Raw genomic sequence first — 25,268 nt, 5'->3', positions numbered from 1 at the left:
TGAATTTAATTGCTTGAATACTCTGCATGCTAAGGTCATTGTTTCTATCACATCTCTAGTTCTCTTTTAAATAGCTTGATTTTGTTTCTTCAAGTAGGTTCATGGTTAATTGAGCATCTAAGGCACTGGTCTAAAAATCATTTCTATGTTGTGGTTGTGTCTTATTCATCTCAGTTGATATATATAAATAACTCAGTTAGTCAGAATTTGTTTCATTTTCATTATGTTATTCAACCTTAAGTCTCCTAGACCCTGTGTTCCACAGGTTTTCCTCATTCATTTACCCCTAGGGACTACCCCCCTTGACTTGTCTAGGAGAGAGTCTAAACAGAGTGAGTAAGGAGTAGAGTGACAACCCTTACTTTGAGCATTGTCACGATGCCTGGACACTTTATGCAAAAACAGGATGATAGGCCCGAGATGGTTTTTCATCAAAGATTCATATACTTGTTCATTGACATTTCCACCCCCTGGTTCGAGGATCAAATCCAATCTTCTCGATTGGTGTCTTTTCCTTCTTCCTGGGTTCCTTTCTATGGCATGCGGGTCTCTTCTTTTCCCACCTCCCTCCCTCGCAACCCCTCATATCATTGTTCCCATTTGTATTGCTAGGTCCGTTGCAAAAATAATCATGGAAGCATGCATTCTTGTATTGATCAATTGACATGTTGGTTGCATTGGGTCTATGATTATACCTAGCACTTGACATTGTATGTTATGCATGTTAGAGTAGGATGCATCGCATGTTGATTTTGCATTAGAACTAACCTCATATGATATTTCTCATGGTAGATTAGATGCATTTAAATTAAAATTTGCATATTTTATTTTTCTGTTGATTTTACAGCCTAACACTAAGCATGGGTGATCATAAGACACCGTGAAAAACATGTTGCCCCGTGGGTTCAATCATTGATATGTGCAGGTAACAGGTCTGCAGTAACCAAGAGATTGTTGGAGTTCTCGTGACCTCCCATTCGAGTAGCTTTGTCCACTTCTTTAAGAGATCACATTCCAGTTGGAGCCAGATGTTACCCACCATTTTGTGGGTAATATCCCTAGGAGAAATATTTTCTCCAAGATGGTCCTCAGTCGATAGCCAGCAGCCCCTTGCAGCTACCAACTAGCTTGTTGTGCCATTTTTCTGCCACCTAAGCCAGCCATGTTGGCCCTCACCCATCTGTCATGATCAAATGTTTGAAGGTGGACCTCCCAAACCTAAAGGTACGCCTTGTCATTTAGTAATTGAGTATTGCAGTTTGCTTATCATAGACACTTTTGGGCATGGATTAATGGGGGGATTAAGTGGAAATAATGGGTTAGGTCTATGCTCTTGTCCCCTAAACCACTTCTGGATATTAACCTTGGATTCTAGTCCTGTGGGATCTCTTTTACTAACCATTTGGCTTTAGGGATGGTATTTCATGGGAAACCTTGATTTTGGTTGCGTGGTCCCACTCCCTCATCCACATATATTGCCCCCTTTCCACTCATTATAACCCCATTCATCATTTCTCCCACCTAGGTCCACATTCCTCCACTGGGTCCACATAGGGCTAGCTCTCCCCTTCCCCTGCCCACACCTTGGGTCAGGCCCGGAATGATGCCCCAGAGGTTGATGCAGCTAAAAAGAAAAGTAAAAGCATAATTGGCCACATTCAATAAGAAAATGTACCACAAAATGCAAAAGATGGTCAGGACAAACACATTTAGCACGTGGGAAAAAGCCAATACATGAGCTCTACCCCATCATCATGGCCATCACCCTGGTTCCTACAGGTTCTATGAGCCTCCTTCATCATATAGGAACCCATGATTGTCCCAACCCTTGGTGGGCAATAAAATTCCCTACCTTAAAAGGGGGTATCCACTGTTATATCTCACACATCATGCTCTTACCCCTTGAGCCCCGAGCAGTTAATTGAAGAAAAATCATAAAAAGGCAAAAGGCATATAAATAAGGGTGGAAAAATCAAGGTCGGGACACCTCATGTACCACGATTTCTCCCTCCTATACATTATATACCCAAGTGTGGGCTTTCCTACTAATAGCTACCTTTATACCCCAGCATGTGGCCCAGGGTTGCCCCTTCTCATTCCCTACTCCATTCACCTCTTTATCACATGCCACCACCTTTTAAAGGATGTACCTTGGACATATTATCCCCTTTAAAAGTAGAAACCACCTAATGGGATACTTGGTTAACCCCATTTGGAGTTTGGAGACATTAGCACATGCCAAAGCCCATTATGGAAGGGCAGGCCATTATGAAATCCCCACCTGTGGTCCATGGATATTATGCAGGATTGTAAGAGGTCTCCATCTTGGGTTTGGTCTCCCTATACGGGGTCCTAACCCTCCAAAGGGCTACATTGGCACATGCAGGGTGTGTGTTGAGAGCCATGGGCCTCCACAGCAGTAGACAACACTCCATGGATCCCCAAAGATGTTTATAGATTGTTTGAGATTCACCTATTGGATGAGGAAGATGCACCTAGTTCACCTTTGCCCAGCCAACCCCACAGATGTACCATGCACTTGGCAGCTGACCCAAGACTTGTAGGATGATGTGGCATCACCTACACCATCATTTGAGCCCTTACAGATGGTCTACAAGAATCTTTGACTTACTTGGAGACCCATGAGGTCACTTGTGTGCCCTCGCAGCCATTAGGAGCACCGTTTATTATGTGGAGAACAAGGGGCCAGTGCGTTGTCCATTACTTTTGGAAGTCCAACTCATCATTTTGGCACTTATGGACTTCATCAGGCCTCTTAGAGAGCCCAACGACATGCATTATTGATCATTCGACCTCTTGGGAGGCTTATTATTTTATTTGTGAGCTAGTTTGGTGGGCTTGTCACCAACAAATAGTTATTTTCACATTATTTTAGTTGATGGGCTAGTGTAGGCTCAAATTAGGTAATTCGAACTCCTAATGAGTGTATAAGTAGGAGAGACATGAATTCATTTGGATCATCACTTTGGATTGGATCATTCTTCTCTTTGGAGAATTTGACACTTTTTCTAGGATGATGAATTAGAGCATGGATGAATTTTGATGTTTGGATTGGAGTATTTTATCTTGGAGCTTCTTTATTGTCAAATTGTTGATGGTTGGATATGTTCTATTACATGTAAGTACACACATTTAATGTTATTCTTGTTTTACTTTTTTCATATGCATTGAATGGGATTTTCGCTATACTAGGGCTAATTGTTGCATTACATAATTGCAAAATTGTGGAATTATTGTTTCTATATAGCATCTCTCAATGTTTGGGCCATGTATATGAATGAAATCTCCTAGGGATAATTCCACCGATGAATTTATCTTGATAAGCCATCTCTTTTTGCCAAGCGAAGTATAAAAGCTTTGAGGTCTCTTCTTCTTGCCCTAAAGGCCAAGCGAAGTAGTCCTTAAGGCCTCCTTGACCAAAAAACAAGTTTCTTTATCATCATTCTCCTAGACTCTGTTCTCTCCAAGGGATTAGGCATTGGTCTGCCAATAGGCGATCACTCAAATAACATTTTTTCTCGACCTTTCCCTTTCTCTTCTAGGTCTAGCCAAGTTGGGTCACCTAGGGCATCACTTTCCTAGCAAAATAACCAAATAAAAAGTTCGATATCCTAGACTCTACTGCGTTGGTTTGTCCTCAAGGCCTCCTCCAATTTTGAAGCCACTCTAACGATGGAGTTGTGAGATAACCCAAGCCCTAGCTCTGAGATCAAACTTTGCCCTAGTATTCCCTAGGCTAGCACCTCGTAGGATCAATTTGACACTTTTAATTGGAAAGTATTACTCTGATCCTTTCCCCTTCCTTGTTTGGGTTAAGAACATAATTGGTTGCTAGATTCTCTCCCCTTAACCTAAGCTAGGTCCACTTGGCCCGTGTGATCCCATACCCTTGAAAGGTCAATTCTTCAAGAACCATTTGGGAAGCCAAGTTCAATAAGGATTTTAGGATTGGGAAACTCCTTTACAAGGCATATTCCTCTAACCTATCCCTCAAATCCTCCCCTCTATATCTTAGAAATCTTTATACTTGAAGAGAAAGCAAGCTCCATCCTTTACCCCCTTCTAGGAAAAGGATCATCGGGGCCACTTTACATCCATTTGTTGATTCATCCTTCATAAGTGACTTCCATATACCAAGTCTCCTACCATTGGTGAAAGTCTATAAGAGTAGGGAGTCTTAGCTAAGGTGACAATGGGCTAAACTCCATTGTTTCCCTTGGCCTAGCAGTTGTCCCCTTTATGAATCCACTTTATGCCCCCTGCTAGTTTGAGCGGTAATAGGAGGAAAATACAAATTTCAGATTTTCAATTTTACCCGCTTTGATAAAGTCATGAAGAACATGCCTCATAAAATTTCTTTTTAATATAAAAATCATTAAATATTTTTCTTTTACAAATACAATTTATTTTTCATCATTACAAGTACAAATGAACATTATGAAGACCAACCATAGCTTAAAAATTCAACATTCCATCTTAGCTAGGGAGGTATTCATAATAACTATCCAAATGTTCTCTATATATATTATCTGTCTAAGGAAAGGTACAATTCATCGATAGCATCATCATCTAGGTCAACACCCTTGACCTATATTGGCATCATCAATAGGTACTACAACCCAAGTTAGCTCTCCTAACCAATGGTACTTAGTCAACTAGTCATCATGATCCAATGGGCACCTCACCTCATGGTACTCCAACTAGTTCACAGTTGCCATCACTCATGGTCAAACCCTAGGGAAACCCATGTCCCAAATCCAAAGGCCTCGCTCTAGGCCATGATGTTGAAGAGGCACCCACTCCATGAGTGTTTGGGCCACAGGGACCATTCTCTCTAGAATGTTCGTCCCTCGTGCTATCTCATCAACAGTATAGGCTATGCTCCTGTTGTCAATAACAGTCCGAGCCATGCCCCTATTGTCCACCCATCAATAGTCTGGGCCACACTCTTATTGTCACCAATGGTCCAAGCCATGCCCCTATTGATGTCACACCAATACTCCTTCTCACTGATAGAGGGATTCCCCACAAGTCCAAGCTTGGCTCTAAAGCATACAAACTTCACCCGAGATAAAGGATTTGTGAGAATGTCAGTTGTTTGCTCATCAGTGCGAATATATTGGAGCCTCACTGCTCCCTTTTGCACCAAATCACAAATGAAGTGGTACTTAATATCAAGGTAGGGAAAACTAGTTCTGCAAATAAGGGTTTTATTAGTCTTCAACAAATCTACAATTGAAAATTTACATAAATGGTTTGCCATAAACTGGAAAAGCACCAGAAAATTTTGTCCTTCACTTTTGCAAGCTAATTTGACCTCCTGGAAGCTATTCGACCCCTCATAATCAATTTGGCCCTCCTGTGCAGCCCTGAATCATCCCACACGTGCGGCCCTGGAGAACAACTTGGCCTCCATTGGAAACTCACACCACCTGGCAAAATAATTCAACCTCCACTAGAAAATCGATCTTTACTTGAAAACTCGACTTCTCCCATGCAAATCGATCTCTCTAGCAAATTTGGCCTCTCACTGGCAAATCAGCCTTTCTCTGTCAATTTGCACCAACAAGAAAAATTTGACCTCTCCAGAATAATTTGATCTCTCTCTATCACTAAGAAATTGGGAATCAATATGAAGAAATTCTCTTTATCAAATCAATCTCAATCACTACTGAACCCTCTGTTGGTGTTAACCCACACTATCATTGTGTCTTTGCTCACTTAAATTGTGTCTCCAAGATGCCCATCGATTTCCTCTTATAATCTCTCGTTGTGCAATCAACTGCCACAATCTAATCACAATCGATGGCTAAGATCATCTTGACCTCATCAAGTCACTTTTCTAGAAGTCAGAGAAATCGACTTGTCTCAATTAACACTGATTAATTAACCCATTTCTGTAAGTTAGACTTAGGAAAATAATTAAAACTAGTTAATAAATCTAATTAAGACATTTTCACTTTCTAAAATAAGTTGGCATGGAGATAATTAATCCATTTGTGTTCCTAGCCTCATTAACACCACTTGAGACTAGAACACTTATAAGTGATTGGAGGACTAGAACACTTATAAGTGATTGGAGGCTTTCACAATTTTTCATATTATTAGATATTTCTGGAAGAGAATTGTGTAATGGATCTTCGATCCGTCCAACATTTCGGATGGTTACTCCATCCATCATCAGCGAACAAAGAGTTGATCCAAACTACACTTGTCACTACACAAACTAACATCTTATACCGGCCAAGTGTTGCTTCAACATATAGATGGCCCCTTCTTGCCAGTGGGCGTTTGCAATATTTGCACAACATTTTTCCATCAATAGCATCGCAATTAACCCATATAGCATCTTTGGATTTTGGTGTCATTGTGGATGGTAAAATATCATATTTGAATGGAAAGATATATGCAAATAGAAAAGAAAAATGCATCTAAGTAAAATGCAAAACCTATGATAAATTTCAAAACCAAAAAATAGACATATTTAGCCTCCAAAAAGGGATTGTTTTTTACTTGGAATAGGGGGGCAAATTTCAAAACTGGGACAACAATTAAATTTGGAAATTTTCAAAAGAGAAATCATACATGGGAATGAAAAACAACTGCTAAAGCCTCCTCCCAAAGATGCCAACTCCACTAGATAGCTCCAAACCAACTCCAAGATAAAAAAGAACCTCCAAACTTGTTGTTGTTGCTCCAAAATTCAATGTTGTTGTGGAACTGTCCAATCTCTCATATGCTCACAAACACTAGAAATCATATATGTAAGGCAAATAGGAGTTTAGACATGATTTTATAAGCTTGAAGGAGCATATTTAGGAGGAAACCTGCCCATGATTTGCAAAAAAACCACCTCCATGTAACGACCCATCTCTAAATACACATATTTTATGCTTCAAATATATATATATATATATATATATATATATATATAAAAGGGATATTAATAAAATGGAATAAAGATTAAGTATTAGTATTAATAATTAATTGATCTAAAGTTCTAAAAAGTTTATATTAAAAATAAACATAAATAAAGTTATATTAAAAACAAAAAGAAATAAAATAAAAATATACATGAATTTCAAAAGGTTAAAAGACACACATGATAAAGTACATATCAAGGTTATTAAGTCATAACAAAAGATACGTATATGGTTAATAGGGGTGTAATAAAATTATAAATATCCAGAACACTTTATGAGGGTAAACCATTAGAGAACCTGAAGGCTTCATGCGAACACTGGTAATGGAAAGATGACTCACGCCTTGAGGTAGCTGTCACCGTGGGAGCAAGCGGTGGAGTCGCGCTGGTGTACAGGGCGGCCACCGCTAAACCCAGCTATAAAACTGCGGGTAAAGGGCTAAGAGCGGGACGGGGGGAAAAAGAAGAGAGCAGGAGAAAACCAGAAGCAGAAATTCAGCAGGAGAAAACCAGGAGGAAGATAATTAACCATTGGAAGAGCTTTAAGCCGTCTGAGGTTCTGGGCACGAAGGGACAGAGAGCTTCTGTTGAGAAGCTTTCTGGATTGAGCAGCTAGGCTTGCTCAGTCTGGTTGGGTGGTATTGGTCTCCCAGAGATTGGATCAAAATAGCCACGACATCATCAACGACACCAGTTCAGTAGCAGAATCACCAGTTCAGTAGCAGAATCAGCAGCAGTTAAGGTAAGTACAAACTTAAATTCTTTAGGCTTTCTATATTTCAGATTCTGGTTATTGGTCTTGGTCATTACACTCCAAAACTACCTGCGGGTCCCATCTCCTCGCTAAGCCACGCGTTAACCTAACTACACTAGTATTTTACATACGCAACTGGTTTGGACCAATTACATACCAAACCATCCAGTTTGGTACCTAACCGGTCCTTGGATCAGATTTTTTGCTCCATTTAGCAAGCAAGATGGTCTGATTGGTTGGATTGGCACATTGAAGGTTCAACTTGACCAATTTTTAAAACTATGTGATGAAATGGTGGGCCTTGGATGCCCAATTTTCATCTCGAATGACTAGCTTAAGGCTCAACTTGCAATGATGGAGATTCGACTTCGTCCATAACCCACTTGAATCGGTCCTCTGGAAGTTTGATTTGGTCCTTGGAGTGCTTTCTTGACTTTTCAACAGCTACTTTTTGTTGAAAAGCTAACAAATGGTTCCTTTGGCCCATAACATTCACCTCTTGACCTTGAAATTGCTACTTTTGACCTCCAATGGCTACACTAGTAATAAGTTGACTTTGACACCTTTGCTTGGATCTTCAACACCCTTGGGTAATTTCCCTTGATTTTTTACCATTAGCTGAGCTTTTGCCTTGATTTCATATGCCACTAGCCCCATTGGCTAGAAATTCAAGAATGCCTTGTGTTTCCACATCATAATGCCTAAAAGAGGGATCTCCAATGCCCTAGAGGATCCAGTGCATTTGCAATCTGGGTTTTGTTCCTCTAATTTTGTAGACCTCTTTTGATGTAAGGCATGCAAAAAATTGTTAAGTTTTGCAACTGTTTTGCCACCTGAAACCCTAATGTGCCACTATACAAACTTTGACCACCTACTTCTGCACAATGCCTTCACTATTTGGAAAAATTTCAACACAACATGTCATCTTCTCTTCATTCTAAGCATTTTGAGACCAAGTTGACTTTTTTACTTTCGAAACCACATGCATCAAGAAACGTGAGCTACCTCAAGAAATGTGAGTTGTTGAATTTATGAGATTACCATGTTGAAAACTATCTGAGGAATAATGCACTAAGGCCAAGGAAACATACAAACTCAATGAAACACATAACCATGCAATAAGACATAGGTGCACCCTAAGGCAAGCTTGCCTAGCCCATACACCGACGAACACCTCTACATAACCAAGGCTCCCCTAAACCATTAGTGCCCATGAAATCCATCCAAATCCCCTAACCTATACAAGACAAAAGGACCTAGGACATATCCCAAGAGGACAAGCCATGGTCGACCATCACAAGGCCTAGGATACCTAAATATAAAGATTCACATGGTTTTTACAAGGCTTTTGACTTGTGACTTTGGGCTTACAATGGTGATAATGCAAATTGAAAAATGTATATACCCTTGCTGACATAAGGGGTAATATGTCCCTTCATTAAATGTAATTTATTATTTAATTATGAGTTTATATATATATATATATATATATAGAAATCAGTGTTGATAATATCGGTATCGGGAAAATATCGATGAGGGTCCAGAAAATATCTTATCGGCAATATCGGCAAGCATAAAAAATGCATAATATATTCATTTTTTTCAGATTTTTAAACATATAAAGCAATAACAACATGAAATAAACACATTGGCACATAAATATGAAGAAAACAATGATATATATGATGTCAAATAGAAATGATACATCAAAGGCGATACCAAATCCTGCTGATCCCTGATAATTGTCCATTCAAGGACTCAAATGTAGAGAACCAATACAAAATAACATCACATATATAAAAGTATCTCATCATCATGAGTTATATGTAGCACAACAAATAAAACTAGTAGCTATCTATCTGAAATCACTGCCCTCTCCCCCTTTTACGGGAAAACATGATGGCCTGTTTGCCAAGCCTGCCCCTAGTAGTAGGAGGCCCTGACCCTGCCTCTGCACCTAATATCAAATAATGAGTGCTAGGTATGGGGCTATGCTCTCCTATATCTATAACAGATGGTGTTGATGTTGATGCTCCCGCAGTGTCCTCCTCCTCCTCCTCCTGCTCCTCCTCTGAGTGTTGCTGCTCCTCTGACTCCGAGTCCTCCTCTTGCTGCCCCTACTCTAATGGATCATCTGCCATTGGCTCTAACCATGAAGGTGACTCCTCCAAGAGGAGCTCCTCAGGCTCCACCCTCCACGGAGAGAATACATCAATATTGTCTAAGCTAAGTCACATGACACGAGGACACGAGACACGAAGGACATGTAAATATGAGTATTCAATACGAAACACAACGACCTGGAAACAAGACACGGGGGACATGTTTTATATATATATATATATATATATATATATATATATATATATACCAAAATATAGTTTTTTATCCATATTAAATTGCAGGTTGCAGCTTATCTAATCAAATTAAAATATAATTACTTCTCAAAGTTCATAGTTCACTTAAAAAAAATAAATAGAATCAAAATTTACTATTTAGAAATTAGAATGTGATATGCTTGGTCTTGATTCTTGAATATTCAATGTTCATTGTTCATGTACAACTTACAAGCACATAAGAAAATAACTAAAGTCTAATCCTATTGATTTCCTCTGCCCCTCTTGCGAGAAAATGCCACAGCTTTCCCTTTCCCTCTAGATGTAGATGCTGGTGCTGGTGGAGTTGGCAGCGGAGTTTGCTATGCTCTAGAAGCTGAAGAACTAGAAGTAGGAGTTATAGGAGGTAGACCACGTCCTCTAATGGTGGCAGGGGTAGCCCGGGCAGGTGGTGTCACCTAGAAACATTACAATCTCCCAATCCTGAAATCCTAAAAAACTGATAAGTCTGCTGCATTTTGAATGAAATCTAAAATTCTACTTTCTCCATATGAAATCCAATGAGGCTGGAACCACTCTCAAACATCCTGAGTCATTTCATGGTAATGTTAAAAATTTAAGTAAAAGGATGAAAATGAAGATTAAGGAGAATGTAACTTTTACTTTAAGAATTTAACATTACCATGAATAGCATATCAATACTAGGGCCTAGAACGCTCAAACCCTCCTTGGCAGCAACCACATAGCTCTCCCCTTTCTTCTCTAGCAATCAGAAATGAAAATGATATGAAAAAAAACCAAAATTGGATTTTTATAGGCCGTGCAGAAATTTTTTATAGTCACCGGGCGATATTTTCGATTGTCGCACGATATTTTCCGAAATATCGGCGATATTTCGGAAATCACGCGATATTTTCAAAAGCCGAAAATATCGTGATATTTTGTCGGCGATATATCGGCTCGCCGAAAATATCGCGATATTTCCGAATATCGCCGATATCTCGGCGATATTATCAACACTGATATATATATACTTATTTGTTTTATGAATTAATATATGCAACATTTCTCAAACATAATAATATTAAAACATTTAACAAACAATAATTTTTAAAAGGAAAAAAAATCAACGAAGAATTGACTCATACCCAACATAAAGTGAGAGAGAATGGTGTCCTATGAAGCATAAGATATCACTTCAAGTTTGCAAAGTCAACAGAAACCAAAACCAACTTTCTAACCTCGTAAGTAAACCATATGCAACAGATTTGTTGTTGGAGAAGAGAAATGAAAAATATGACTCAAATCGTACATGATCTTGGCATATTACCAAGTTATTCAAGTTAAAGCAAAAAGAAAAGAATAGATGCTAAAAACATTCGAATTAATCTAGACAATAAATCCCCTCAACACCATTCTGTATTCTGTCCTAAAATTGGTTTTTATATTGAATTCATCTAAATTGTTTATCAATTAGAAACGGTGATAGAAAAATTAAGCGTTCTTATAGGAATCTATTTTGAAGGGCTCAGAATCTTATTTTACTTGGTCTTCAAATCAGCAGGCCAAAACTTTCACCATCATACTGTAAAAATGCAAAGCTTAAGCTGTTAGGAATACAGAAACAAATTACGACTTACCACAGAAGGTCCATCTAAAGCCCCTTTCATCCAAGAAGGTCTCCTGTACTTCTCCCGGCCAATAAAAGATCTTAATGGATCCTACAGATAAAGAAAGAAATCATTGTACTGAAATTCAAGTAAAACATGTTAGTAGATGACAATAGATTAGACGCAAAATGAACAGAGGTCAAAGAAAAAAATTGTTTCATGCAAAGTCCATTGTTATGAAGTCTGCTATAATCTCTATAGGAGTAATCTAACTATTAAACGATTTGGACCCTTACATGCTTAAAATTGGTCAAATCATGACCAGAAAACGTCAATATGTGACCAAAATGAGTCCAAACTGTATAACAGTTAGATAATTCCATTTCTATAAAATAGAACAATAATGTTTTCCATTGCTTTAATTTCTATTCCTAGAAGCTCCAATTTACTAGAGAATTGCAAGCTAAAAGATATAGTGGAATGGAAAAGGGCCACAAAGTTATGTTGCAGTCCAAAAAGGATCCACAAACATCAGTGCTGCATGCAATAAGTTGTGGCTTTAGGGAAAGCAAAGCAAGGTAAGGTTGCAAAGTATAAGATGCCACAAGAATGGATTGAGGAACACACAAAGTACCACAAAGTTAGGCCGCAGAAGATAAAAGATCGTGAAAAAATGGTTGCAGAACACAAAAACACTGCAAGGACTATTTGCAGTAGAGAAGAAAGTGTTGGAATCAAATTTGTTTCAGAAACATAGCAAGTTATAAGATGCCACAAGGATGGTTCGACGAACAAATAAAATACCACAAGGGAGGCTACAGAAGATAAAGGATTGTGAACAAATGGTTGCAGAACATAAAAGCACTGCGAGAACTAATTGCAGTAGAGAAGAAAAGTGTTGGAATTAAATTTGTTTTAGTGACTTGTTCCAACCATTCTATTTTTTTAATTTATCTGGTCTATAAAGTCTAACCCTCAAAGTATATGTGACAGCTGAGATATTTTTTTATATACTTATGATTAATGAGAATTGAAAAGTGAATAAATCGGTTGCATTTAGTGTGAGGTTATTTTTTAATTGTACCAGATTAGTTTTGTTCTTTATCCATTAAGATGAGATGTTTGATGAACATATGTACATAACATGTTTGATGGTTTCTATGTATAATTCACCATCAATAATTTAAGGATAGGTTAGCTACTGAAAGGTTAATGCAATGTTTGTTGAAGCTTTTGGTAGCTTCGGAAGGTCTTCTACATAGGCTTGGTGTCTTAGCATGTAGAATATGATTTATGGCCTCTTTATGTGCTTGTTTGGAGTAAGTGATTTATGTCTTCTTTCCTAAGTCTAACTTAGGAAAAGTACAATATTAAAGTCAATTAATTATTGTGGACTATTAAGTCAATTTCTAAAGATAAATAATTAAATTATTTAAGTGATTTAGAAATGATCTCAACCATTGATCTCCTAGATTTTCTAGAAAGGAGATTAAGCTTAGGGATTTGGGCTTGATGAAGACTATAAAATAAGCCTACATGAGAGGTGAAGACATACAAGTTGAAAATGAGATTTTCTCTAGAGTGAGAGGCTCAGCTAGACTGTAGCGCAGAGGAGGAAAAGTGCATGTGGATTCAAAAGCATTTATGGGAGTCAAAATTAGTGGAAATTGCAGGGTTGAATTGCTGAAGCGAGAAGGTCAAATTATTGGAGAGGATGATTTGCCAGAGCCGAAGTTCCTGAGGCGCAAAGGCTATTTGAGAGGAAGACAATGTCGAATTTTCGATGAGAGGTGGGATGAAAATCTCTAGGTCGAATTTCTTCAAGGGCTAATTTTCAATAGGGCAAAATTCCTAGGGTTGAATTCTTCCAGTGGGGATGAGTTACAAGTTCCAGTAAATGCATATTTCCTTGTAATTTCTTTGTGGGTTGAAACCCTAATTTTCCTAAGATTAATTGATGAAGGATAATTGTCATGGGTGTGTTACCTCAAAATATAGCAGGTCTTGTGAGAGGACCTCACAACACAAGTAGACTAAGTGACAACACTATGAGGTGCGTCCCACTGCCACCACATCCACCACCTCCTACTCTTTAGTGGGCTTTCACCACAAGGGAGGCTTCCCTATATTAGGTCTTCTAAAGGATAGATCTAATCCAATAGGTAAAGGTGAAAAAATACACCAAGGAGGGATTATCTTCTTGAGAACAACGCTTAGCTAGCACAATTAACGGAATGTGCATTCTCCATGATGCCCAGTTAGGGCACAACGTGACCTAAGGTTTATGATTGACCAAGGTCAACAGGCTTATCTAGGGTCACAAGGCCAAGAAAAGGCATGAAAAAGATGTATTTGATCAATCAGTGGCACATCAAGCCTTCAACAAGCCTCAAGTTGAAGCTTAGGGAAATCTATGCCTTAGCTAGGGAAAAGGACATCAACCCTAAAATGGAGAAATTCGCCACAAGAAGAGGTTGATTTTGAGGCAAATACCTCACAACCAAGTGTTGAAGCTCTCCACTAGGAAACGTGATCAACCCAAGTTGAATTTGGTGCCCTAAACCTAGCTAGCAGCTTTCCTTAAGAGGCCAAAATTCAAGTTATAGGTAGGAAATGTGAAGTTTAATGTGAAATTTTGGTGAGATCAACAATGTGACCAAGGCTAGTGCCTTGACCTTGGGTGATGGAGTCTATGGGATTCCTAACTTAGGAGAAAAATACTAAACCCTAACAAGGAGTAAGGGAATATGAAACCCTAGCTATCATTTTTGTGAGGGAGCAAAGTCAATGAGGAGAGCTAGTTTAAAGATTCACTCATGGGATTGTCATACAAATTCTATAGTGGGTAATGCATACAATACTATTGCTAAGATTCCATAGAATAATTTTCAACAATAACTAGCACATAGAAACCCTAGACAATTAACCATTCCATGCAATAGCCACAAAATACAAAGATATATCAAATACAAGGAACACTTACAAGATAGAATGCATGAATCAATCCTTTATTGCTCCAAAATGACATCTCCGATACCAAAGAATATCTCCATAAGTCAAAACCCTTAATAGATCACATCTCCACAAGATACAAGGTGAATTTCAGCTAGGCCGAAATCTCTAAGAGTGTTGAAATTGATCTTAAGTGATGATGAAAATGAAATGTCAATAACCTCTTTATATGAGGCTTACCTCACCTAATTTATCCTAATGAAGCCCCTAAAAACAGGTTTGACATTAAATGACCTTGGGTAGCCAACCCATTAGCTAATGATAAAATAGACCACACTAGCCCACACATATGAGCCTTAGCCTCACTAAATGTTGAAGCCATGCCAAATTAGGGCTCAAAATGCCATGCCAAAGTGTGTTAAGGTGTCAAAATGGGTGAAGATGCCTAGTTGCCAAAATTTCAGGAATGGCCCTCAAATCTGCCTCAATAACTCCTTTAGGGTCCCAACTGTAGCTAAGATGCCATCCAGTATATTCATGGGTCTCTAACTATCAAATACGGTGTCCTTCACTCCAGCTTTAGGGCTTCCTATGGTGCAACAAGCCCTCCCTAGTCTCTCAATGGGAGAACATCTGCATCTGGGCTCTAAATCAAGTTGTGTCAAGGCCAACCGAGGGGCATACTAGGTCCAATGGTGTCATCATGAAGAATCCTCAAAGCAAGGTTAAAGTTGACCAATGTCCTGGATCCTAGAGGTACTCTAGGACATGTGTCATCTGCTAATATTGTCAAGAGGTTGTGATCTATCAACATTATATCTACTTAGGCCGTGTACTTCTCTAAAAGGCCTAGATACCTGTGGAGTGGGTTCCCTCAAGGCCTAGGTTGCAGTGAAGCACCTTACAAAAATAACATGGATTCTAGTGAAAGCAACCATCCATCAGTGACTAAGACCAATAATGCATTTAAGTGAACCAAACTTGAATCTTAAAGGCATATTAATACTTCAAACATAGATCACCTTCCAATATCAAGGCCAAGCCCTTGCAAAGGTGGTTTCTCCCTTGGTAGGGTGGTTAATGGTCAACCCTATTAGGTGCTTTCGACCCTTAGGAGGAGGTGACATTTCCTTGGTCCACCCCTCAATTGATAGGTGTTAATGTATATAAATGTGGTAATGGAGGGGAGAAGACTTCATGGCCAAATGCCACAGTCAAAGGGACTAATTGATGGGGGTGTCCACATCTTGAGTGTATGGTTGTAAGGAAAGAGCATTCATGGGTACATGAGTCACCAACTTGGCCTGATTCTTCCACCTCTCTTGTGTGCCTTTTACTTCTTAATTATTTTTTGTATTACCACTTATAGCTCAAGCATTAGAGCTCGCTCTTTATGATGTAACAGTTTTATTACCCCTTAATATGAGTCATTTTATTGCTCATCAAGGTTGGGATATGCAAGGGTTCCTTTTTTATGTAATGGAGTATCAAGTGCTCAAGAACCATTGATGGCCAGATGAGGGAGGTAGAGCTCATGTTAGACCTTCTGAGACATGGGAGGGCTAGTAGCACCTGGAAAGCCCTTAACGTTAGAGTAAATATGGGCACTTTGACCTATTGGACACCCAGAAGATGACCTTTTGTGCCCCAAGATAAACTTTGGGAACAACAAAGGGGTTTTGACAGAGATTAGAGGGCCAAACCTTTCATCATGATTTTTAGAGGCTTCTACAACTTTCATGCCACTCTTCAGCCTCAATGCATACCACATAGAGCTCAATGCATGGATGACGTCAGCATTTCGTCTCACACATGTGGGAATTTCACTTGGTTTTATGTTTTGGCTAGTTTTTGGCTTGCAACCCAATTCATCATTGTAATTGTACTTGAGATTTAGGGGCTTTTAGGCTAATTAGACATTGTTCCTCATATAAATAAACAAGAGGATCATTTTGTTCAACATCATCACTTGGTGAACTTGGCCTCCTTTGGTTATTTTGGCCTCTTTTTCTAATGGGAAAGATGTGATCTGTAGAACGAAATTTGTCTTAAGCATTTTTCCTTGTCGTTGGAGAAGTCACTTTGGATCAATAATTGGATCGTTTCATGCATATTGTCGTATGAGTACCATTTTTATTGCAAATTGCTGATTTCATGTCTAATGTATGGAATGAATTGAAGATCTAGGATAAATTTTGTGCCCTAATTTTGTTGAATATCAATTGAATGAAAGCTAAGTCATATTATTGCATGCATTACTCATATTATGATATGTGAATGGCAAACCCCTTGGTGATCTCATGTTAGCTCTCCCAAGTAAATTTTTGATCCCTAACAAAGGTGATAGTTAAGGTTTTGTTGTTAGGGCATCAAAATATCCTTACTCCCTTGCAAGATCAAATCAAGTTGAAGAACCCGTAGACTTTATTAACCCTAGGAATAGGCACTAATCTTCCTTGTTGGTGATCAAATCAAACTTTTGTCCACAAATTTTCTCTTTCTTTCTCTTGCCTTAATACGGCCCCTTTAAGACCAAGAAACCAAGCTAGGGCTTGGTGCAAATTCCAAGGGAGGTGAGTGTTAAAAATTGTAGGTTGGATAAGTGTTCTAGCCTTGAGAGGTGCCATTGGGGCTAGAAACACAGAGGAATTAATTATCTCCAAGCCCATGTAATTTTTCTAAATTTCACCTGGGGAAAATATTTTAACTATGTCAATTATTGATTTTTAAAATATTTCGTAAGTCAAAACTTAGGGAGAGTGGATAATTAATTGATAATAGTTGGGATAAGATTGCTTTGCCTCTAGAAGCTTATTGAGAGTTTCTAAGATGATCTTAGCCATCGATTGGATCAAGTGAACTGCTAATCGTGGCCATTCAATGAGAGATTATAAAGTTAGTCGATGCATAGCATTGGAGATCATTTGAATTAGGAGAGTTTTCAGTAAGACGCCAAGAGGGTTTCAGCAGCAGTAATTCAAGAAAGATTTTATGAAGTTATTCTTCACCTAAGAGACTTACAACTTCTGAGTTTAGAGGGAGGTTTTGCCATCAATATATTTTCTACAGAGAGTGCCAAGCTATTTTTCCAAAAAGTAGTGTGAGCTTGCCAGAGGAGGTGTGAGTTCTTTGGGAAGTACTGTGAATTTCCCGAAAGAGAGATTGAGTTTCCAGGAAGGCAAATCGAGCGTCCAGAAGGTCGCACATGTGAGAAATGCAAGTTTGTCGGAGAGCCAATGCAAATTGCTAGAGTGCTAGTGCGAGTTGCTAGAGGCAGTGCGCATTTTAGGAAAGGGGCCAAAGGTTTACTTCCCTAGCTGAATTGATCAGCAGAGGAGGAGATAAATATTGTTAGAGCTTTGCCAATGTGAGGCAAGCAGGTGTATTTTTCTCAGTAGCAGTTTTTCTTAAGATAATAATATAAACCCTCAAACTTAAGACTGGTTTCCCCACATTGGGGTTTTTCGAGGGATGTTTGTCCAAAAATATGTGTTCATTTGTGTGAATGGTTTTTCATGTATTCCGCTACAATTTTATTTGGTGATTGGTGCTATTTATGTTTTTATTCATTACTTTTAGCTAAAAGATTAATTTGTTTTGTATAAGAAACCAAAATAATTAACTGGGTTAATAACACCTTCTAGGTAGCCAAAAATCTCACGATGAGATTTTTGGTGTTGGATAGTCTAAACATCAAGAGGATAGTGGTTTCTACAAAATCACTCCTTTTGGTGGGTATTTACTCAATTTCGTCCATAATTTATCTTTCCCCGATTGTTTTCCCTAGTGTAAAGATACTAGTTTACTTTTGGCTTAAACTTGGGGGCTTCTTGAGGGTTTCATGTGCCTTGACCTCATTGAAATACATTGTGGGAAACCCTTTCTCTACACCTTGACCTTCGGCGACCCCAACTATCAACCTATTAAACAAGCCCTAGGTCTTGTGTTATTCATCCTAGGTCTCTCTAGAGAAAGCAAATTGACTCCACTTGGAGCCTTATGCCTAAATTATGTCTCTCTTAGAAAGGCCTTGTTGTGTCACCTTATACCTCAAACCCTCGAAAATCTATCAGGTAACTTATACATATACCGGGACTCCTCCCATTGGTGAAAATCCATAAATAACAAGGGGTTTTGGCTATGCTGACAATGGGCCATCACCTCATTGTTGTTACTTGTCTGGTGTCTTGCCTTGTAGGGTACCCCTCTCAAAGGCTTACTAGATTTTGCAGTAACAATTTGGTGTCATTACCAGGGATAAAGTGAGTCTCTCACGGTAATTTGAAGATTTAGCTTCATCTTGAACAATAGGATAAATCATCTTAAACACTAGGAAAACACTAAGAGAGAGGGTGAATCAATATTGTGAGATTTTTAAAACTTTCTTTCACAAGAAAAGAATACTAGGACACCAATAAACAATTCAACAACCATTCATATAGGCATCACAAAAATCAACACTAGAAGCACAAATTAAACACAGATTCTTCAAACTTCTCTTCAATTACTTTCACAAAGGCAAGCTTCAACTTGTTGTAACAAATCTCTGGATGCAACCAAAAGGAAGCTACTACTCTCTCGTTTATCAGCTACTACTAAAAGGAGCAACTACCCTTGTTTATCAGCTACCATTGAAAGGACCTACAACCTTTGATTTATCAGTTGCTACTGAAAGAAGATCTTACTCTTGATTGTTTACCACCCACTTCTAGAAGGAGCTACAACCCCTGGAATAAAAACTTCCACTTGCTTGACCTCCTTGATTCATCTTTCATTCCATTTTCAAAATCAAAACATGAAGGCCACTCTCTTACCTAAAACCAATAAATATCTCATCAATCACATACCCCAATCACCACAAAATCACCTTCAGCATCCTCTGATCTCTAATCAATGCACATAGCACTAACACCAATAACAATATCATCAACAACAATCTTGCAAATTCAACGTTGCTTATAAAGCAATAAGGATAGATAATTTTGGTTTTTAGAACTTTAGTTAACCTCAGCTCTTTATCATGGATAAATACTTGATTTTTCTTATGTAACATTTTTGTCCAGACTTCTAGGTGTGTTCTTGAAGTCTTCAGTCTCTAGTCCCCTATCTCTGTGAGAAAATCTGAGTTAAACTACCATTTTTGAAATTTTGAAATTTTTACAGGTTTAAGTAGGGCTTTTATCTACAGTTCTAAATTTGGCGAGCTGCCAAATTTGGACAAACTATAAATTTTCCTCTAATTCTGTCAACTTTGTTAGTTAACTTCAATTCTCTGTCACTTTTGGCATGGCTGCCAAATATGCCACCAAATTTGACCCACACTGCCAAAGTTGTCGACCCATTCATTACAATAAGTGCTTTAAATCATGGTTGTGAAACATTATGGCCACGAGGGCTTAATTCCTTTGTTAAAACACAGCTGCTGACCCATTCATACATCATATAAGCCCAAAGGCCTATCACACAAAACTATGCATATGTCCATCAGTTGGGCCCCTTTGCGCTATATCCCCTAGGGTTTAACCCAATGTTGTAGTAATCATTATCGAGATATTATCGGCGAAGGGAAAAAATCGAAAAAAATCGTAAAAATTGGGAAAAAATCGGGAAAAAATCGTAAAATACAAAAATATTCATTTTTTTTCAATTTTTTTAATATCTAAAGCATCTACAACATAAAATAAATACATTGACACATAAATATGATAAAAGAACTAATATATAAGATGTGTAATATCATTTCTAGTGCTACATCACACATAACAGTGAATCATGTCCTGAATAGTAAGTCCTGACTCCTGAGTCCCAACTCAACCTCAAAATATCAACAAAAAATATAATAATGTATCTCATATCATGAGTCATAATGTCATATACAATGAAATGAACCAAATAACTAAAGTCTAATACTACTGATTTCCTCTGCCCCTCTTGCGAAAAAATGCAATAGCTTTCCCTTTCCCTCTAGATGTAGATGCCGGTGGAGTTGGCAGTGGACTCTGCTGTGCTCTAGAAGCTGAATAATTAGGAGCTATAGGAGGTAGACCACGTCCTCTACTGGTGGAAGGGGTAGCCCGAGTAGGTGGTGTCACCTCCTCCTCCTGTTGCTCCGCCTCCTCCTCCTCCTCCTCCTCCCCCTCCACTACCTCCTGCTCTAACCAATCATCGACAGACTCCATGAGAGGCCTCTCGGCCTCAAAACTCCATGCAACACTAGTGTCAATCCCATCCAATGAGATGGCCTCCATATCAAGTATCCTCTCAAGTTGCCTCACCCACAATCGAAGATTGTAGTAGACGTAGACCATGTCATTAAGTTGTTGGGACTCCAACCTATACAAAGATCATGAAATAAGAATTATAAAAAAAATATTGTTTAATGAATTCAAAAATTATTTGGAAATTTGCAATATTTTAAGTTTAACCGGTTGCACTTCTTGTTGTGTATTTTTTCAAATACATTCTAGTTGCGCTCGCATCCTGAGGAGCTACATGTTTGGTTGAGAATTCGAATGGCAAGCTTTTGCAAAAGGGGTACCCTGGCACCATACATTTTCTACCATGCATCTACAACAAAATTACAAATAAAATTTTAAATAAACATAAGAAAAAAAATGAAATTTGAAAGTTGAAGCAAAATATGAAGTTATGAACTTGAAGAGACAATGAAATTTGAAACAAACTAAAATACCTGGCATTTTAGTCATCCTATCAATCACAGCCATGTCAAAGCCAAATGTGCCACCTTCCATCCTATATGTCTCAATTTCTTTGGAGATTTCTGTACCTTCTGTTGGAGATCGCACCATCATCTGAACACAGGTTAAGAATCCATCTATGATCTCAGCATCAAATATGAACCCACATGGGTAAGAAAATGCGGGGTTCAGGTAGATCCCTGCAGTATGAATGGGACGGTGGAGTGTGTTGTTCCATCGTTCATCAATCACTTCCCATAGGAGTTGTCTCTGAAACCCCTCATCTCCTTTATCATCATAGTAGACCCGAATGGATTCTTTGGCCCTGTCCATGGCCTCATACAAATAGCCCATTGCGGGCTTCTCACCATCAACTAATAGAAGAACCTTTACCAAAGGTTCAGTAACTGTGCACACCTCCTACACTCCCGCCCAGAAGTCTTCCTGGTATGAAACTAATCTACATATGGCCTCTCCCTCTGGTTTGCAACTCATTGTCAAAGCACGCCACTCCTCTGAAAGAAACATTCTCTTCACATCCCACATAGAATTCAAGAAGGATTGAAGAGATATGAAACTGGTGGCAAACCGTGTAATGGTCGGGCACACCAACTCTTTGTGTTGGTGAATTTTCTCATCAAGCTAAGCATAGATGTATGATCATATATAAATTTTGTAATGTTTTTTGATGACTCAACAATATCTTTAACAAAGGAAATTTTCCCCATGTCCTCCAACATCAAATCGATACAATGTGCAGCAAAAGGTGTCCAAAATAAAGTAGGATGCCTCTCCATAAGCATCATGCCAGCAGCAACATAATTTGCAGCATTGTCTGTTATGACTTGGACAACATGTTCTGCACCCACCTCCAAAATAAACACATCCAGCAAATCACATAAAGTTTTTGCATTTTTGATATGTGAAGATGCATCAACAAATTTCATAAACATTGTCCCCTTGGGACAACTAACCAAGAAATTTATAAGAGTTCTCCCCTTTTGGTCGGTCCAACCATCTGACATCATAGTGCATCCTGTTTGTGCCCATGATGCCCTAAACTCCTCCAATCTTTTGATGCAGTCAACCTTTTCATTTTGAAGAACCCGGCCTCTAAAGTCATCATAAGAAGGGATTTTGTACCCTGGGCCAATAGTTGCAATAGCATCAACAGCAGGCTGGAAAAATGGATTATTCCTTGCAATGCTGAAAGGAATATCACTCCAAAGGAAAAATTTGGCCAACAACTTGTCAACATTTTCTTTCTCAGTTCTTTTAAGCATTGAAGTGATAGATGGTTGTGAACCAAGCGTGGTTCTAGGAACAAAAAATGATGAGGCAGCTGCCAGGTTAGTTGTACATATTGATGCTGAAGTAGAACCAGTGCCACTTCCTTGTTCACCTGAGCCTAACACAGTCTTTGCTAGTTGTTTCTTCATTTTTTCTTTGGCCTCTCTATTGTGCTCTAAATTTTCCAATGATCTCTTGGCTTTTCGGATGATTTCTGGATTTGTATTTCTGCAAGGCCCTACATCAAATCCAGGGATTTGTGCAAGGTGATACTTCAATCTATAAACCCCCCTTGACATATGTTGCCCACACAACTTGCAAGACAGGTTTATTCTATCAAACCCTTTATCAAGTTCACCAAATTCCTACAGAGGGTCCAATTTCCATGGCATGTTTGTAACTTGCTTGAACTCTTGACTCTTGAGTTTTAAATTTGTAAGATGAAGTTTGAACTTTGAAGTTGAATGGTGAACCTATGGCAAAATAAAGGTTGCAAGTTACAAAAATTAAAAAATTTTACATATATGAGTAACATGACAAAACACATTGAATTTTTAACAATTTAACAAACAAAAACACCATCAAATCAACTCAAACATATTTGATAAACCAATGGGTTATCCAAACCCAACCAAAAACAAAAAACAAAAAAACCAAAACCAAAACAAAACACATAAATTTGGTGCCCATACTGGTTTGCCGGAGAAAATTGATCCTCTCCTCCTCAGCTCTCAATCCACCGAGGGTTTTGAGTCATTTTCTCCTCCAATTAGTGCCCAATTGACCAAGATTTTTCTCCAAGGGGACTCCCAATCCACCGTTGTCGTTGTATGAACAAATGAATAAAAAAAAAACGATTTTTGGGTATTTATAACTCGCTGTCTGCCGGCCCCATGATTAAATCACCTCGAATCGCGATTTTATCGTAGTTATCGCGATTTTTTGGAAAAAATCACCCAAAAAAACCCGCATAAAAATCGGGCGATTTTATCGTCGTTTTGAAAAAAACGTGATTTCATCGCGAGTTTCGCATCACTAGTTTAACCAACATGTGCCAACCTTTGTGCCCTCGGTCACCTCGTGCACATGAAACCAAGTCCTAGAGCTTGACATTTAGACCCCATCTTTATTTCCCCGAGAAAGCACTCAATGTGCTATGATTGAAATCATCAAGCTTTAATCCTCCGAGGTTTACATGTCCTGGTGGGACCACTTCTCAATTGTTCTAGGGTGATGTGTCAACCCGTGAAGCTTCCAACACTTGCTACTTATGTGCCAAGTTGTCTAGAATCCTCGTCAACCCAATGTTTCCATAATGAGCTCATTAGCAAATCATCAGGGTGCCGAGACCTCCGAGGCCCGAGATGACATGTCCCTATGGGACCTTGCACCGCACACATGGACCAATCACAAAATCATCAAGGTGATCTATCTTTGCCACCTAGATGCCACTGTGTCCTGGAGCTATCTCTCTGGACATTTCTTCTTGTGCACCCTCATAAACTTCCAGGGTCATTTCTTCCAAGATGATGTATCTGCCACAATGATGCCACCTATACTCCTTTGCCATGTGTCACTACCCAACAAGTGCCACATGTCATCCATTTCTGGCCCACTTGGCCACCCAAAAACACCAAATTTTCATACCACGTGTCACATCCATGTTGGTGCTACATGTCCCACTAACATCATCATAGCTCCACATCACCTCTATAGGCCAATAAAATCATGCCATGTGTCATCCTCCAATTTTTCCACGCAGTCAAGGATGCGGAGGAAGAGGAGTCGCGAGGAAATGAATTTTGTCGAAGTTCTTTATAAAATTTGAAGGGGTGAGACAGGAATTTGTGTAGCAACTAACAAGGATATTGTCATTTCCCCAAATCCGCCTCCCTGGAGATTTCTTATGAGCCTCCCTTTAACTCTTCCGGGGTGACAGGGCAAGCATTGGTAACTCCACGAAATGATGCATTTCATTAAGAAGGATCGATGATATATACAAGGAGAGGGAGACTATTGGAATTCATATTCCAATGTCCCTTTGTCTTCTTTATTTTCTTATTTAAATTATTTACAGGTTTCCCAATGCCAAAGATTAGGTGTCAACATCCCCCCCCCCCCAATCTAAAGGAATGTTGGTGACTCCAAGCATCATTATGAATCTTTCAAACTTTCCTCTTCCAAAAGCTTTGGTGAAGATGTCTGCAGTCTGCTCATTTTTGGAACAATGGCATAGGTGAATAGTCTTGTCCTCAACATGATTGGTTTGGTCATGGAACTTTGGATTCTTGGCCAAGTTTATTGCCAAAGTATTGTGAATCAAAAGAGGAGTAGAATGCACTTGTTGCTCCTATAAATCTTCAAAAATTTTCCTAAGCCACACAATTTCCTCTGTTGCTTCTGCAGCTGCCACATATTCTGCTTTTGTTGTGGAATCTGTTGGAACTGACTATTTGTGTGACCTCCAAGAGACAGCTTCTAATCCAAGACTCATAACATAACTTGAAATAGATACTCCATTTTCTTTATCTCCATCAAAATCTAAATCAAAGTATCCAATCAAGCTGAAACCATCCACTTGTGTATACTTGAGTCCAAAGTCTTGAGTTCCCTTCAAGTACCTTAGAACTCTTTTTGCAACAAACCAATGACCCTCACAAGGTTTTTGCATAAACCTGGAGAGGA

General features: G+C 38.8%; 1 protein-coding gene across 2 annotated transcripts in view; it reads right to left on the bottom strand.

Moving 5' to 3' along the window:
* LOC149172334 (uncharacterized) overlaps positions 1 to 25,268 on the bottom strand; it is a 337,018-nt gene that overhangs the window by 65,356 nt on the left and 246,394 nt on the right. Inside the window, exon 3 of one of the 2 annotated variants that reach the window (XM_089427693.1) lies at positions 11,674 to 11,754. The exons of the other annotated variant lie outside the window; for it this stretch is intronic. Coding sequence (XP_089283819.1) covers positions 11,674 to 11,754 — 81 coding nt within the window. The remainder of the gene's footprint in view (positions 1 to 11,673; positions 11,755 to 25,268) is intronic. 2 annotated transcript variants of the gene reach the window in all.

This window comes from Pinus tabuliformis, chromosome 4_2 (assembly GCF_031772625.1).
Source record: "Pinus tabuliformis cultivar Carrire ecotype Pingquan chromosome 4_2, CPIR1, whole genome shotgun sequence".
NCBI lineage: Eukaryota > Viridiplantae > Streptophyta > Pinopsida > Pinales > Pinaceae > Pinus > Pinus tabuliformis.
This window is presented reverse-complemented; position numbering and strand designations above follow the sequence as displayed.